This window comes from Leptonotus elevatus, chromosome 7 (genome assembly GCF_054856555.1).
Source record: "Leptonotus elevatus isolate MCC_2025b chromosome 7, RoL_Lele_1.0, whole genome shotgun sequence".
NCBI classification, from domain to species: domain Eukaryota; kingdom Metazoa; phylum Chordata; class Actinopteri; order Syngnathiformes; family Syngnathidae; genus Leptonotus; species Leptonotus elevatus.
The window spans coordinates 14,771,104-14,785,714 of record NC_141245.1 but is presented as its reverse complement, the minus strand read 5'-3'; the positions used below and the strand labels follow the sequence as shown (position 1 = coordinate 14,785,714).

General features: G+C 41.8%; 2 protein-coding genes across 4 annotated transcripts in view; one reads left to right on the top strand and one right to left on the bottom strand.

Annotated features, from left to right (window-relative positions):
* The window catches only part of gucy2f (guanylate cyclase 2F, retinal), a 14,594-nt gene extending 13,120 nt beyond the window's left edge, over positions 1–1,474 (bottom strand). The window contains exons 1-2 of the mRNA XM_086080337.1: positions 1,060–1,474; positions 203–982 (exon numbers count right to left, since the gene is read on the bottom strand). Of these exons, the coding sequence (XP_085936463.1) occupies positions 203–926 (724 nt within the window). The 5' untranslated portion in view covers positions 927–982; positions 1,060–1,474. The remainder of the gene's footprint in view (positions 1–202; positions 983–1,059) is intronic.
* Positions 1,475–4,199: 2,725 nt separating this feature from the next.
* Positions 4,200–13,243, top strand: tsku (tsukushi small leucine rich proteoglycan homolog (Xenopus laevis)). Of its 3 annotated transcripts, none has more exons than XM_086081123.1 (3): positions 4,200–4,465; positions 9,328–9,642; positions 11,511–13,243. In XM_086081123.1, the coding sequence occupies exons 2-3, from the start codon at positions 9,334–9,336 to the stop codon at positions 12,252–12,254; spliced, it is 1,053 nt and encodes a 350-aa protein (XP_085937249.1). In that variant the 5' UTR covers positions 4,200–4,465; positions 9,328–9,333; the 3' UTR covers positions 12,255–13,243. The 3 variants fall into 3 exon arrangements, with proteins under 3 accessions (XP_085937249.1, XP_085937250.1, XP_085937251.1); XM_086081124.1 differs by lacking the exon at positions 4,200–4,465 and adding an exon at positions 7,830–8,810; XM_086081125.1 differs by lacking the exon at positions 4,200–4,465 and adding an exon at positions 8,810–8,903.
* Positions 13,244–14,611: the final 1,368 nt, after the last annotated feature.

Sequence of the window (14,611 nt, the reverse complement as noted above, 5' to 3'; positions counted from 1 at the left end):
GCTTTACAGCAGGGTGACCAGATGTCCAATTTAGCCGGGACAGTCTCATTTGTCTTGTCTTGATATTGCACAGATCCCGTCCCGGCGTCTCGTTTTTTGCCATGTGGATGTCAATCAAACAATTGTCACGGTGATTCATACAATAAACCCATTAAGGGTGTCGAATTATTCCTAAAAGCTTCTTTTATGTCAGGCCCCTTACCTCTTATCTCCCCTGCATCTTGGATCTTCCTCAGCGTGCTCTCAACTTGGGTGTCGTTGATGCCCACAGACGTAACCAAGGCAACGGGAAGCCCTTTTTTCCTCATAGCAGCAGCCACTCTCTCGGCCGTATCCGTCCAGATGTCTTCGTTAGATGAGACCACCACGATGTTAGCCCACCGGAAGTGCTTCAGCACCGCAAAAAGCACCTCAGACGGGAGCGGCACCGTCCTGGAAAAAGTCGGGTATCCCGTGATGCGGTCCAGCTCAAAATTGACACAGGCGTGGGAGAAGATGGCCTTGTCCCAGTTCTTCGCCAGCAGCGACGATGCGGTACAGTATCCGGGATTAGTGGGGCCCACAAAGGCGTCCGCCATATTCTCGTAGTTTATAAACTCAGTCAGAGCTTTGGAAGTTTCGCAATGCTCCTGCAGGATGACAAAGTCCATCTTCAGACCCAAATTCAAACTGGGGTCTTCGTTTATCCTGCTCACAGCGAGCCTTGCGGCGGCGGCCGGTAGCGTTCTGTAGAAGACCGGGTCACAGTTCCAAGGCCCCAGGACGCCCACTTTGAATACCAAACAGTGGACGCAGCAAGGGAACGTCAACAATCCGAGAAGGACCCATACGAAAAAGTTGTAAAAAGATGGCGTCAGTAAAGTATGCCCGCTTTTAACTAAAGGCACAAATGGATGGTTGGACCATAGAGGTCGAAAATGTTGCATTGTCCTGGCTGTGAATTTGAGGTAGTGACGTTTTAGGCTCACTGCAGAACAGCCATCTGAAAAGCAAACGCTTTTTCAGAATGTTCACATTTGACATAAATAACAGACTAATCAAGTCAAATATCTCGCTCACCTGACCTTCCTTTTAAGTCATCAGGACCAGCTTTGCAGTGCAGGCGTCACCTCACCATCCTTTCAACCTTACCTGTTTGCCGTGAGCGACCGGGGAGCCGAGTCATCGCGCTTGGACCGCCAGGCTGCCAAGTGACAGGTGGGGAAACCGGGGAGCCGTTTGGAGACAACTCCAGCACCCAGGAGAGCTACTTACGCCCCGTAGCCGCCCGCTGCATTCAAGCGGCGGATCTGGATGACAACAAACAACTGTGCTCCTCTGCGCTCATCTTGGAAGAAAGGTTTCAAAAAACATGTAATCCAAACTCCTGGTTGGAATTATTATTATTTTTTTGGTGTATTGTGAAGACGGCGCCAGCCAACATACTCATTCAATCCAATCCGCCAAAGTGACCGTGGGCCAAAACGTAGGTGTTACTCGCTAATCCATTTTCACTGCATTGTAAGAGGATTGACACGAGGCCTTAGTCTAGTCCAAAAGCTTTGTTATGATGCAGCTGGAGCTCCAACAAGAACCCTTTTTTTTTTTCATTTAGCACCGTCAAGAACATTAATTTCGACGTACTTTTGAGAAGAAAAGTCAACTCTAACTGCGATTATGCGGTTGCACAAGTGTTCACACCCTCTGATAACTGTGGATATGTATCTGTGTTCAGATCATATTTAATCTCATAAATGGGAGTCATCATCTGGATGATTAACCTAAAAAAAAAAATCTGATGTTATAGCAGGCTTTTTTTCTTTTTCTTTTTCTTTTCGTTTTGTGTTTGAGCTAACACTGACTTTTTTTTTGGAACCGTTTGTAATTCGCTCCATTTTGACAAAGGTCCCATTTCCAGATTGAGAAAAATAGACCCAAAAGCATGACTCATATGTCACTGTAGGTAAGGTGTTCTTTAGGTGATGAGCAGTGTTCTGTTTGTGCCAAACAAAGCTTTTAAAATTATGGATAAAAGTTCAACTTTAGTTTTGTCGGACCGTAACCCATTTCTCTACATGAGTTTGATTCAAGCCTCTTTACCCAGTATAACTCCGATTATATGAAGAAAGAGATTGTTGTCACATGTACGTAACAGCCAATAATTGACAGGCATTCCTTTAAATGTATTCATTGTACACGAAAAATAATAAAGTTATCAAATTAATTCTTGACAAAAGAATCAACTTTTGAGATGATCTATCCATTTATGTATGTATACTTATTATAGAATCACGCACATTGTTTTGTTAATGCATGCCTGCTCACCTGCTTTGACTCAAATATTAACTTTTAAAAATGTAGTTAAATGATTCAATGTTGATCTTAGAAATGATAGGCTTAATTTGTACTTTTTTTTTCCAGTGTGTGATGACTGCATATAGTGTCTGACGGCACCGAGCAACAAATAAAGGGAAGCACACCTCTGAAAACATCTCGCCTGTTCATTGTGTTGAGGTATAGCAACACATCTCGTAGGAACCAGATGAACTGGGCTATAATTGCTCTTATACGCCAACAGCTCCTGCAGATTAAATGAATTGGAAGCCCAAGTGGAGCGGGGGTAATTAAAAATAACAAAGGACTCTCCCTGCATGTGTTGCGGCCCCCTGAGGATGACCGCCGATTTTGACTGCGTCAGTCTTTTTGGATGCTTTTGAAAAGACTCCGCCTTTTGTGATGAGGCGGGCGCCTGGCAAATGAGCGCAAGATGGTTGCCACAACATCCACCATGGTGACACTTTTACATGTTGCTGCAGTCCAAAACAAAGTACGGCGCTAGGCCTCATCAAACATTAAAAAATATTATTTTTTTTAATCCACAATCGTAAAAAACTGACTTTTTTAAATTATTTTTTATTAAGAGTGGTAAGGTGCGACTGACCCACAGAAACAAAAAAAAAAGATTTTCTGATTATAATACATTTTAAAGAGTACAGTTCATATGCACAGAAATATGAATCGCAGTCGCTAAATGATTCCACCTTTGTTGACCCTTATCCGGGTAAGCTCATGAGGCTCTTAAACGTAACACCTTGACACCACTGCGTGCATACAGGAATAGAGGACAGAAATGATGACTCAGCACTGCCGCCACCCAGCGAGCAGTAAACGCACCACAGCTCATAATGAGGCAAATTTCACACATGCTGTGTACGTAAAAAGATGCTGAAAATGTGTTAATTATAAAAAAAAAACCTAAACTTAAAAAAAAAAATCTACATTTTGCTTCAAATAGTCCATAGGCAAGAATGTGATAAGGAACTTCCTGATAATAAAGGACATTTCTTCTGAATTTGTTTTCATTGCGTTTTAATTGTCTGATTTGCAACAAATCATGATTTCATTGTTGAGCAACTGTGGTTAAATACTTTAAACTGCGGCAATTATGTTGTTCTTCAACTATCATTACCAGGCAGTTCCAGTAAGGACCACCCACTTAATATACAACTCTGAAATGACGAAATTGCTCTAATTACCTTTAATAATGTTATTAATAATAATTCATGACTTTCATTTGCAAACCCCAATTCCAATGAAGTTAGGATGTTGCGTGTAATGTAATGTTTTGCCAATTCAAAATGAATATTTGCAACAAAAACAACAAAAGAACAATTAAATTGATCAGTTTGAACATAAAATATAAGTGCATTCAACTGAACTCAAATACTATAGAAAATGGATGGGAAAATGAGTCACTTCGATTATTGTTTACTTTCCCGGTAAATGAAATGATTAAAAGCAGCTGCAATGCAGTTGGCACATCGACCTGATAATTTTACTGTGGCGCCCTCCTGTGGCCAAACCTGAAAATTGCCTGCGCAACCGACAGGGAACGAGGTAGGGGAACCAACTCCGGAAATATCCTGTCTATGAATTGCAAAATAATAGCACTTAATGTTAGCCGATTTAGTTACTGTATTTCAACCCATTTAGGGACAGGAACATTTACCAAGTGAAAGTAAGGTGCTGGTATTTTCTGATTTTTCCCCCCATTATTATTATTATTATTTTAATAAATGAGCTGAATGTTTGTGGTTTAAAGTAGGCTAAATGAATGCTACTCACCTACCCTTTTTACTTTGAAATCTCAAAGCAGAAGCGTCCATACCTCACAACCTTTAACTTTACTGTAGGTGGGAGCGTTCGAAAAGCCAGCCAACGTGCTGAGCCAAACAGGCAGGACAGAAAAGTGAGATGGGACTGCGAGCAAACGAGTGTCTCACTTCAGCGTTAACGCCCGCTGGCGGTCGAACAGAGCGGAGCCGACGGAGAGGAGGGCGGGACCTACGAAGCTTATGTAGCCGCGTAGAGACACACTCCGCCCGGACACAGAGGAGTCCTGCTCAGCGGGGGTCTGGAATATGGGAGCGGTGAAGTGAAGTTGAAAAACGGTCAAAAAAAGAGCGCGGACACTCTTGGACGAAAGGCAAGTAAAAAAAAAAGCTAGTGTGAACTTGTTTAAAAAATGAAGTTGTTGCCACGACTTTCTTCTTTATTACAAGACGCGAAACTTTCTCTTGTCGAAGTTTGGTCAGGGAAAAAAAACAAACAAAAAACGCTCGTAGCTCAATGGTCAGCTCAGGTTTCATTTGGCCTCTGTGTTTTAAGAAACCGCCCACGGTGTGCCACCACTCGACTGACCGCAAAATGACACCCGAAGCTCGAACAACTTTATCGGGCATCATGCGAGGCGGTGACATCCGCGGCGGAGTTCAATCAGTTCATCGAAGGTGATCTCCATCCAACGGCATGTTTGATGTGCTGTTTGCCACGTACAAGAACGAGAAATCTGATCTGGAAGCATTTTTATTTGGGCCTGCACGGGCCACTTCCCCCCAAAGTGTCTGTTCTTGAAGAATTTGTGATCATTTCTTGAGATGGAGGAAACGTAGCACTTCAGCAGACAAGCATCACTATAACAATCAAACAAATCCAACTATACAGTAAAGTGCAACCAATGAGAGGGTTCGACTAAGTGGTGTGTGTATTAATTGATTGATTGGAGATTTTAAATATCCAGTACAAAAACACTAACAATGGAAAATCTACAATATAAATATCCCACATTGAAACACAATGTATCTGTTTTCTAATTGTTATGAGAAATCATTAACATGGTCAGGGTCGGCATGTAAATGAATGTTATTAATTCTAATAAGATTTAATATTTTATTTGAACACACATGTTGTAATAACGGCCTGCCTGCTAATCCGGGAAAGAAAACTCATTGACGATTACGTGCACGGCTGGCTCCTAGCCTATTTTCGATGTCGCTGCCTGATCTGAAACATCTCTCCCGATGACAAAGTCAATTGCAGCCTTTTCAATTAACAAATTCATAAAATTATCAATTCATCGTTCAGCACTTATTCCCACAGAGGGACGACGCTAGCAAAAAAAAAAAGTTGAAACATTCTTTTGAACATGTTCAAAACTTTCTTGCCACAAGAAAGACCATTACAACTGTTTAAGAATGTTTAGGGAACGCAGCGACATTGAACGAACCCTAATGTAAACTCAGCATTCGTTAAACCTGAGGGGTGAATAATGCTGCTAACGAATGTTGATTTCACGTCATGAGAAATTTTGTTCAAATTTTCATTGAAAGACCATTAAGGCTGTTTAGGAAACCTTTAAGACATTTTTGAGAATGTTTAGGAAATGCTGTGACCTTTAAAGAAACCTGACGTGAAATCAACATTCGTTCGCTTCGCAAACGTTCATCTTTCAGTGGGATACAAACTTTAGACCTACTTTTTTTTTTTTTATCCCAGATTAGGATACCCAAGAAGAAGCTCTGTTTCCAAAAGGTTGGTGACCCTTGAGCTAGGCTAACCTTTAGCTTAGTTGATCACTATATTGCGGTTTCAAATTCTTTTACCAGCACTTATCCAGGATGCTTCCTGATTGGTTATCGTTCCTTCTGATGTTACCATCACAGTCAGCGACTACGTTTACCTGCAGGCAATAACCCGAATGTAAAAACCCGATTAAGAGCCCTGGGTTACTCCATTCATAACCGGAATTCTTGCTCATATAAACGCATTCGGAATACCTCGATCGATCGCGGCAATGTTTTTCGCTGTGCGCATTGCTCGCTGTTTTCTTCTTCTTCTTCGCTTATTTGATCCGCATGGAATCTTGGTCTATGTCGTCACGACTTGTATGCACGGCTCCGTCCTACTTGCTAAAGGAGCCTCCCTTGAATACGTTGATTTGTCCGCTGCATTTTCACGTTGTTTTGTGTCTCTATGGCGAAAACGCCGCAGTTTGTGCCTATATACACATACGGTATATACAAGTATAAGTAATGTATTTTATTGAACGTAAGTTTAAAAGCGGAAATGACGTTATTTACGTACAGTAATATTTACGGGTTATTCCAATCGAGCACAAACGAGCATGTAAACGGGAGTAACCCTTTCCGCCACGCATGTAAAAACGTGTTGCCTCGATTGTTTCAGAAACCGGAATTCTGACCTTTAACCCGTGGCTTGGCTGAATTCAGTGTTGACCACACACAAGGAGTTTCTCGCAAATACGAACATGATATGAGCTAACATTTTCCAAGAGTTCAGTTTAGCAAATCTTTTTTTTTTGTCCAATATCTTCTTTGTTGGTGTCATCATGGGATTATTACTATTGTTGGTACGGCTGCTGTGCCCATTGTTCTCTCGTCCCCCCAACCCCACAGCTGATGAACCCCCCTATCCTGTTTTCATTCTGTGGCTACTGTCTGTCCCTCAACTCTGTTTCGCAGTCTCAAACCAACCAGTCGAACCTTGTCTCTGTTCAGTTGCTGTTTTACATACATGACTTCGTGCTTTTATAAATATCGTGTACTTGACTCTTTTTTTTTTGTGAGTTCCAGTGTCACCACCATACACAGTCACTAGTTGGGTAAAGTTAAAACATCTTATTATTAACATTTGTTATTTACGCCTGTTTGAGAGTTAACGTGAATCTGTATACAGTAGTTGGTAAAGGGTTTATGATTGTGACAGTTTGACCATGGTACAGATGAGTTCCATTTGCGTGTGGACCCCCGATTGACTGTCAAACAACAACTTTGGGAACGGCTGTTTGTCAAATTTCTAATTTGAATCAAGTCTTATTCACTGCCAGACGTAGTCTTCACTGAATCATTCATCATTTTCCCTGTCGTCTCCTCGCCCGCGCAATAATCCCCCCCCCCCCCCCCAAACTGCAGGCGCTCCGCTGCCGCCTGATTGTTGGAAAACACTCAAGCTCCATCAGTTTCATTTAAAGCCTCAAGGATCCGTTTCGAGTCGCGCATTAATGTGGCTCAACGGAATTGAGCCCGGCATTCATCGTCTAATTGAGCAGTTTTTTTAGCCTGAAGATCAGAGTGATGTGATGTGAGTGGAATGAACAAAGGTTCAGGGAGTTTGCTTGTAAATGAATACAAACATTGTGACACTGACTGACCTTTATATGTCATTTCTATGTACTTTTATGCCACACATTTAGAGCAATAAAAACCTGAATGACGTATGATTGCATTCATTTTAAATGTCATTGATTACTCGATTATCACATTCAAGGAAGTTTTAAGAGCTTTCAAGGGATTACATTTACATCTTTGCATCCATAAACAGTAGCTGACGTAGCTAAATGTTGATGTTCCTCAGACGAATGAGGAAGTTGTCTTTTCACTTTTTCCTGAGATAAAAAGGCTTGGAAAGTGAGAAGCCGCGGGGTGGGGTGGGGTGGGGTGGGGTGGGGGGGGGGTGGGGGATTCTCACTACTTTTTGTCATTGGGAGTGCGCGCGACTTGAAGGCCGAGGAGATTTACTGGCGCGAGGACACCTGGTAGGGAACGTTCACTTCGCCGGAGCAGATGGAGCAAAGGTTGAAGGAAAGGTGAACGCTGCTTCCAACTCACTGAGGCGATGAGTAGCCTCTGTCCTATTTTTGCACTTTTTGTTTCACTGGCACTTTCCTGTGTTTGTAGTCTGTCCAAGCTCTTCCTCTGACATCTCATGGTTCAATTGGGGTTATCTATGAAGGTATTTGGTGATGGTTCAACATGGCGGAGTGTTCTTTTTTTACGGTGTCTCTTTTGTCGTATAATTATGTCAGGGCAGGATTTACGGTAGAGCTCCCCGCTAGACAACAATTGTGGTTGACATCTTTATGTTCGCGACTGCAGTTTAAGTGCTCGGTTGTAAAACTCTCACAACAGCAGCAGACGTGCGAGTGAAAAGTCCGAAAGCTGACCGTTCCTATTTCAGGTTGGCAGTGCAAAGCCATAATAGTGACAAGAAAGAACCTGTTGCACACGCACGACCAGTAGTGTTTGGAGTTCAGGGGTCAAAATAAACACCCGCACAGAGGCAGGGGCAGTGGACTTCGCACAACCGTGAATGTTGACCCACAGGTGGTGCGCTATAGAACTTCAGCCTCTTACATAAGGCCGGTTAATAACCTTAATACCGGAGTGAATAATTGATTGCATTGCCTGTCAATTGAGCAAACAGCCCATTTCTTTCTGTTTTGCAATTTTCAATGCCTTTTTAAAGCCATCAAAACGTTACTTTGCCAGATGCGGCTGTCATTTCGCAAACGAGAGAAATGGCTTTTATCTTTGGCCTGCTGTGTCATGGCAGGACGGCTCAACCGTGACACTTCATTTCCCCTTGCAACCTCTTTTCATATTCATGGTAGTTAAGGTGTGGGGGCTGTCTCTCCTGCCTGTCCATATCTCCCTTCGCAACTCGGCACACAGGGCGACCGTGAACAACACGAAGTAAGGCTACAAGGACATTATCTTCTTTTTTTGCTTGTTGTAGGAATCTGTTTACGAGAACATGATGTGCTTGACCTGGAACAGGACGGCTTGGTAAAATGAAGCAATTGAAAGGGTTTTGCGCTGTTAGACTTTGTGATTTGCAAATATTATTCATTTTTAGCGAATAACCTAAACTTGTCTGTTTAATCAAATATAAAGAAAGTAAAACATTTTCCTTTTTTTTTTTTTCTGTAAACTTCTGATGATGAAACAATCTGCTTGGGTCTCCTTTAAGTTCAATACGTTTTCATTTTCGGTGCATTTTTTTTTTTAATTTCCCCATGCTTATGTTCAAACTGCGGATAATGTTGCAAGCTGCAGAGGATAACAAAGATGTCATTTCTTTTTAAGTATTAAATGCTAGTAAAGTAAAACTCTAAAAAAATGAAGAAGTCATTGAAGGTTTAAATTAAACTTTGTAAGTTCCCTTGTCAGACGTGAGGGCGTTGTTGTAAATAATGTGCTGTGTTTGCAGAACATAATGGCGCTCTTCCTGTGGCTTGGCCTGTTGTCGCTGCTGGCGGGCGTCCGGCCCACCTCGGTCAAGAACTGCCACCCGGGCTGCCACTGCGAGGTGGAAAGCTTCGGCCTGTTCGACAGCTTCAGCCTGACCACAGCAGACTGTCGAGGGTTGGGCCCCGGCGCCGCCATGCCCGTGCCCATACCGCTGGACACTGCCTTCTTGGACCTGTCCGCCAACAACTTGGGGCCCCTCACTGACACCATGCTGGCCGGGCCGGGGTATACCACCCTCGTTAGCCTGGACCTTAGCAGCAACCACATTACAACGGTGAGTAATTTAAAACCCTTCTATTTATTCATCGTGTCACATATTGTTACGAAAATATGATATGTATGGTTGATTTACTTTTGTTTTAAAGAGGCATCTCGTAATGTGACTCAGTCATGTTTATGACTTCCACATGTCTGTTTGCGCTTCCTGCAACTTTTGGGGCAACAGGGAATAGATTTGGCTGGAATTGAATGCCTTAAATTACATTAAAAACATTCAATACAATGTCCACAGGAATTTTAAAATTTTAAATACAATTGATTTAGAACTGTTGTTGTTCTTTTTATTTGACATGCAACATTGCGCAAAAGAGTCACTAGAACACAATTGAGCAGTAATAAATGTGGTTAGAAGAAAAAAAAAGTATATACAATGAACAAAATGGCCTGAAGTCCATGAGTTGCTTTTCTGTCACCAATGCCCAACATAAAACACTAATGCCATCTAGTAGCAGAAATATGACCTCAACACAAATCTATGACTCAATTCTTCACACTCCTTTTAACTGTTAAGTATATCTTTTTAACTTGAAAGTGTTTTATAAATGACTTGTTATAAAATTAATGTGAATGAACTAAAAGATGCAACCACATTTGTATTTGGGAACCACATTTGTCCAATTTTACGTTAATTAACAAGAGTATGAAAAAACGTGAACAAATATTTATTGTACATTTAGAACAGATATAATGTGTGTTTAATTTGCGACTAATCGTGAATTAACTATGGAAATGAAGAAATTAATCATGATTGGAATCATAATCGACTGACAACCCTGATGTATAAAAAGTGTATGTACAGTATTCTCGTATCGATTCAATATGCAGCTGAATCGATTATTAAAGATCAATTTTTGATGGAAATATTCAACAAAATGTCTTAAGGTTAGGGTTCACACTTGAAGAATGTTTTATTAATGGAACATTAGGCCTTAAAATTTGACTTCAAAGCTGTTCAAACATGAACCAGATTCCTGAAGTACATTTTCATACAAATCTTACAGTGTACATGTACACGTTTACTAATTAGTATTTTCAAAATTTGAGTTAAAAAAAAAACTCGCAATAATTGACAGGATTAATCGGTATCGAATCGTGACCTATGAATCGTGATACAGATCGAATCGCAAGCTGCTATGCAATTCGCACCCCTAGTATGTATATGTTGTGTGTGCATATGTCGTACGACATGGGCACAAAATTAGTTTTAAGATATACGTCACCACACTTAATTAATATTCATGAGTCTAGAGAGGGGGTCAAACTCGGCCTCGACACATTTAAACAGTCTGCTAGCAAGATGTCTACTGCGCTAAATCTACAAATTCTCCCTTCATATGTGGACGATCGTATTGTCTGGAGTCGTTTCTGCAAGTTCCATGTTTTTTCCCCAGAGATAAACGAGAACAAAACAAGCCAAGCGCTACTTGCATTGCTCGTCAATGAGCCGGCTTCATTTTTGACCCCTTTCCGGTTCGAGCTGCTGAAGTCACGTGACCTTGCGGTCTAAAAATAGCATTCGTGTGGTACCCCATCAGATGTGCTGGTGCCTGCAAAAACCCTGATTCATGAAAGTCTTGTGTGCATTTTTAGCAATGCTGATCTCAAAACAATACACACTCGTATCCCACCGAGGGTGAATGTTTGCGACGCGAGCGAAAGATCATTTCACGTCAGGGTTCGTGTAAGTTCGCAACATTTGCTAAACGTTTGCCAAGAGGTTGAATGTTTTTTTCTTGTTGCAAGGAAATTAAAAACAAAACAAAGGAATTTCAATCAAAAGCCCATCGCCAACATTGATCATTCTTTCTGAATGTTTTTTGTTTTTACCGCTGAAGAGTCTGTTACCCGTCTGTTGTTTTCCAGATCAGTCCCAATGCTTTGTCCAAGCTGCGTTACCTGGAGACTCTGGATCTGAGCCACAACGACCTGGAGGGCCTCTCGCCGGGATGCTTCTCCGGCCTCCCTCTGTCCGAAGTGGACCTCAGCCACAACAGCTTCCGGGACTTCAACATGGACGCGTTTGCGGCCAAAGTCAACAGCAAAGCCGTCAGTGTGGATTTGTCACACAACAAGCTCGTGTCTATTTCCACAACACCGCACAGAAAGCTTGTACACATTCAAAGCTTGAACCTAACTGCGAACCGTCTGTCCAGCGTACCGAGGTTGGCGGGACTTGAGATATTGAGATACCTCAATCTCGATGACAACCCCATTATTGCCATTAAAGAAGGAGAGTTTTCTCACCTGACGGATCTGGTTTACTTGTCCCTCAGCAGCCTTCATCAGCTTCAGGAAATCGAGGCGCACAGCTTTAATGGCCTCCAGAGCCTCCAGGTGTTGGACCTCTCCAACAATCCCAAGCTCAAGACATTAAGCCCGTCCGTGTTCACCAGGCTGGACTCGCTGCAGGAGCTGAATTTATCCGGTTGTGGCGCGACGTCCTTGCCAAATAACATGCTCTCGCACCTTCCCGCTATAAAGAGCATTACGCTAGGACAGAACATCCGCTGCTTGAGGACCCAGAAACAAGGACAGTTTCACAGGCAATTGGGTCGGACCCAACACGATGAGGTACTCAACTGCAGCCGGGATGGCGTTGCGCTGTGATTCCTGCCACAACGGACCACATTTGCGCTTTACACCAGTGCTGTGCCTTCAATCGCATACCGCGCGTGCTTTAAGAGCTTTTACGTTGCAGAACATAATTGTCATATTCACATTCCTCATTGAAATACACACAATCACCATCTTTTTGCACTTATTTTCGTCACATGTATAACAGACCATACAACTGCTGATGACCTCTTTGGGACGCAGCTTTTTACCACTACATTAAGGCGTCATTGCAGCCAATTTTGAGGACCTTGCTGCCTCCTTTGAGTTGGACTCTTTTATCAGGATGCTAAGACTACTTAGCCTAGCATAAGGGCTGTACAAACACGAGTAGTTTTCACAGCCAGGCAGAGTGCTTCCTTAGTTTATTACTATGCTAAGCTAAGATAGATGACAATTACACAAAAATCTTGTTGTGCAACTTAAAGCAGAATGTAATTAAGTTGCTCAACAAGTTTGCTTGAATGATGACACGCAAACTCATTTGAGTTTGAAGAATTTGCCAAATGCAACAACAACAACAACAACCTTTTAATGACTTGAATGTACTCCCAACAGGCCAGGTCGTGAACACGTCCATATGTGCTCTTCATTGTGTAAGTCAGTCACATAGCTTCCGACTTGGTGGCTACTTGGTTCATGACACGTGAGAGGGAAACAAACCCGGGACCACATTGACCAGCAGTTCCCCTTTTTACTGTCTTCATTTGAGCAACGCATTACGGATGAAGTATGACAAGGGAACCTTTTCCTGTGGACCGAAGTAATGGCCAGGGTTTAAGACTGCATGTTTGAATGTCTACAAAAACAAAACAAAAACAGACTTGAGGTTCAGGCTTTGAAATGGTAATTTCCTTGTTGTGTAATACAATCAAATAATGTACAGTAAGGCACTGCGGAAAGATTTATATTTGTATGGACATCACAATGCTGTATGCAAATATATACAAATGTCTAATAAATTGCGATTTTTTTTTCTCCTATGTCGAGTGCTCCAATTCTGTCTGACGCGGTGACGTTAGGTGTGTCAGTCTGTTCCCTAAATACTAGTAACAAAAACACCCACGAGGAAAGACTGCATCATGGCCCACTCTATATTTGTCACTTTGATGAGAATGTGTGTGTTTTGATACAATGACTACTTCGCAACAGACAGGGTGTGTCTCTCTTCAAAAATAACAGCCACATTTGGGTCTGAAGAGATTCTATCGTGTCGACACCCTCACCACACATTCAAATACGTGCTGCTTTTTAAAACATTTTTTATAAGCTATGGTTATTTGCTAATGCTAACCTACGCATCCAGCAAAACTCTCACAGGGACGTCACACCCGTGGAGATGTGCTTCTCGATGATATTGTTTCAGACTGTAGTCACTTGAAAGTGGCTCTGGATCTTCACCCAGCCTAACCTATTATGTCATGGGCAGAGAAAAATGACGTGGGTGTGTTTATTATGTAAATTAAGTGCAGGACGGCTTGTTCACTTTTTCAGACCTAGGCAGATAAGACTTGGCTGTTTAATTTCACATTTGATAAATGGGAAGGCACTTTAAGGAGTTCCCAGAAGGAAAAACATGCAAACACCACACATGAAAAACTGAGATTTGAACCTCGAATTGCGAGACAGATGTGCTGACCACTAAATCACCATGCTGTCTTCTGCTGTTATAAAGCCATACAGATAAAAAAAACTTTTTTTTACTACAACATAATAAAAAAATTCAAGTTGCTAAAAAGTAGCTGTCAAACAATTATTTTAATCAGATTAATCACATTTTAGAATTCTGATTAATCATGATTAATCGCCTAATAAAAAAGGCTTTTATTTAAAAAAAAATCATGATTAATGCGATCATTTTTGTAATGAATTAATCAATTAACGCTTTAACTTTGACAGCACTACTAAAAAGGCAAATAAAAAGCAAAGCACAGTAATCTTGACGTCATGCATTCCAAGACACAGAATTTTGCAAGATTTTATTTTCTAGAAAATTGAGAGCAAGACACATGGACCAGCGGTGTGGAAAGGGCTTTAGGAACACTGAAGTTAGTGCTATGCAGGCCTGCTGGATTTTGTTACCCAGCCGGTTTAGGCTGGTATCGTGCCAAGCTAACAAGCAGAGAAAGAGGCTGAATAAATACAAAAGTGTCTCTACACAAAGCAAACATTCACATGATGCCCTCTTTTCTCCTGACAACAACACCCCGACATCCAAAAAGAAGAAGTTCTCACATAAACCAGTGGCTTTACACATTATATACGAGTTTTGAGGTTTTTTTTGGGGGGGGGGGGGGGGGCTTAATACATTTAAATGCTTGGGTAGGTCTTAGCCACAATTAGCCCCACCC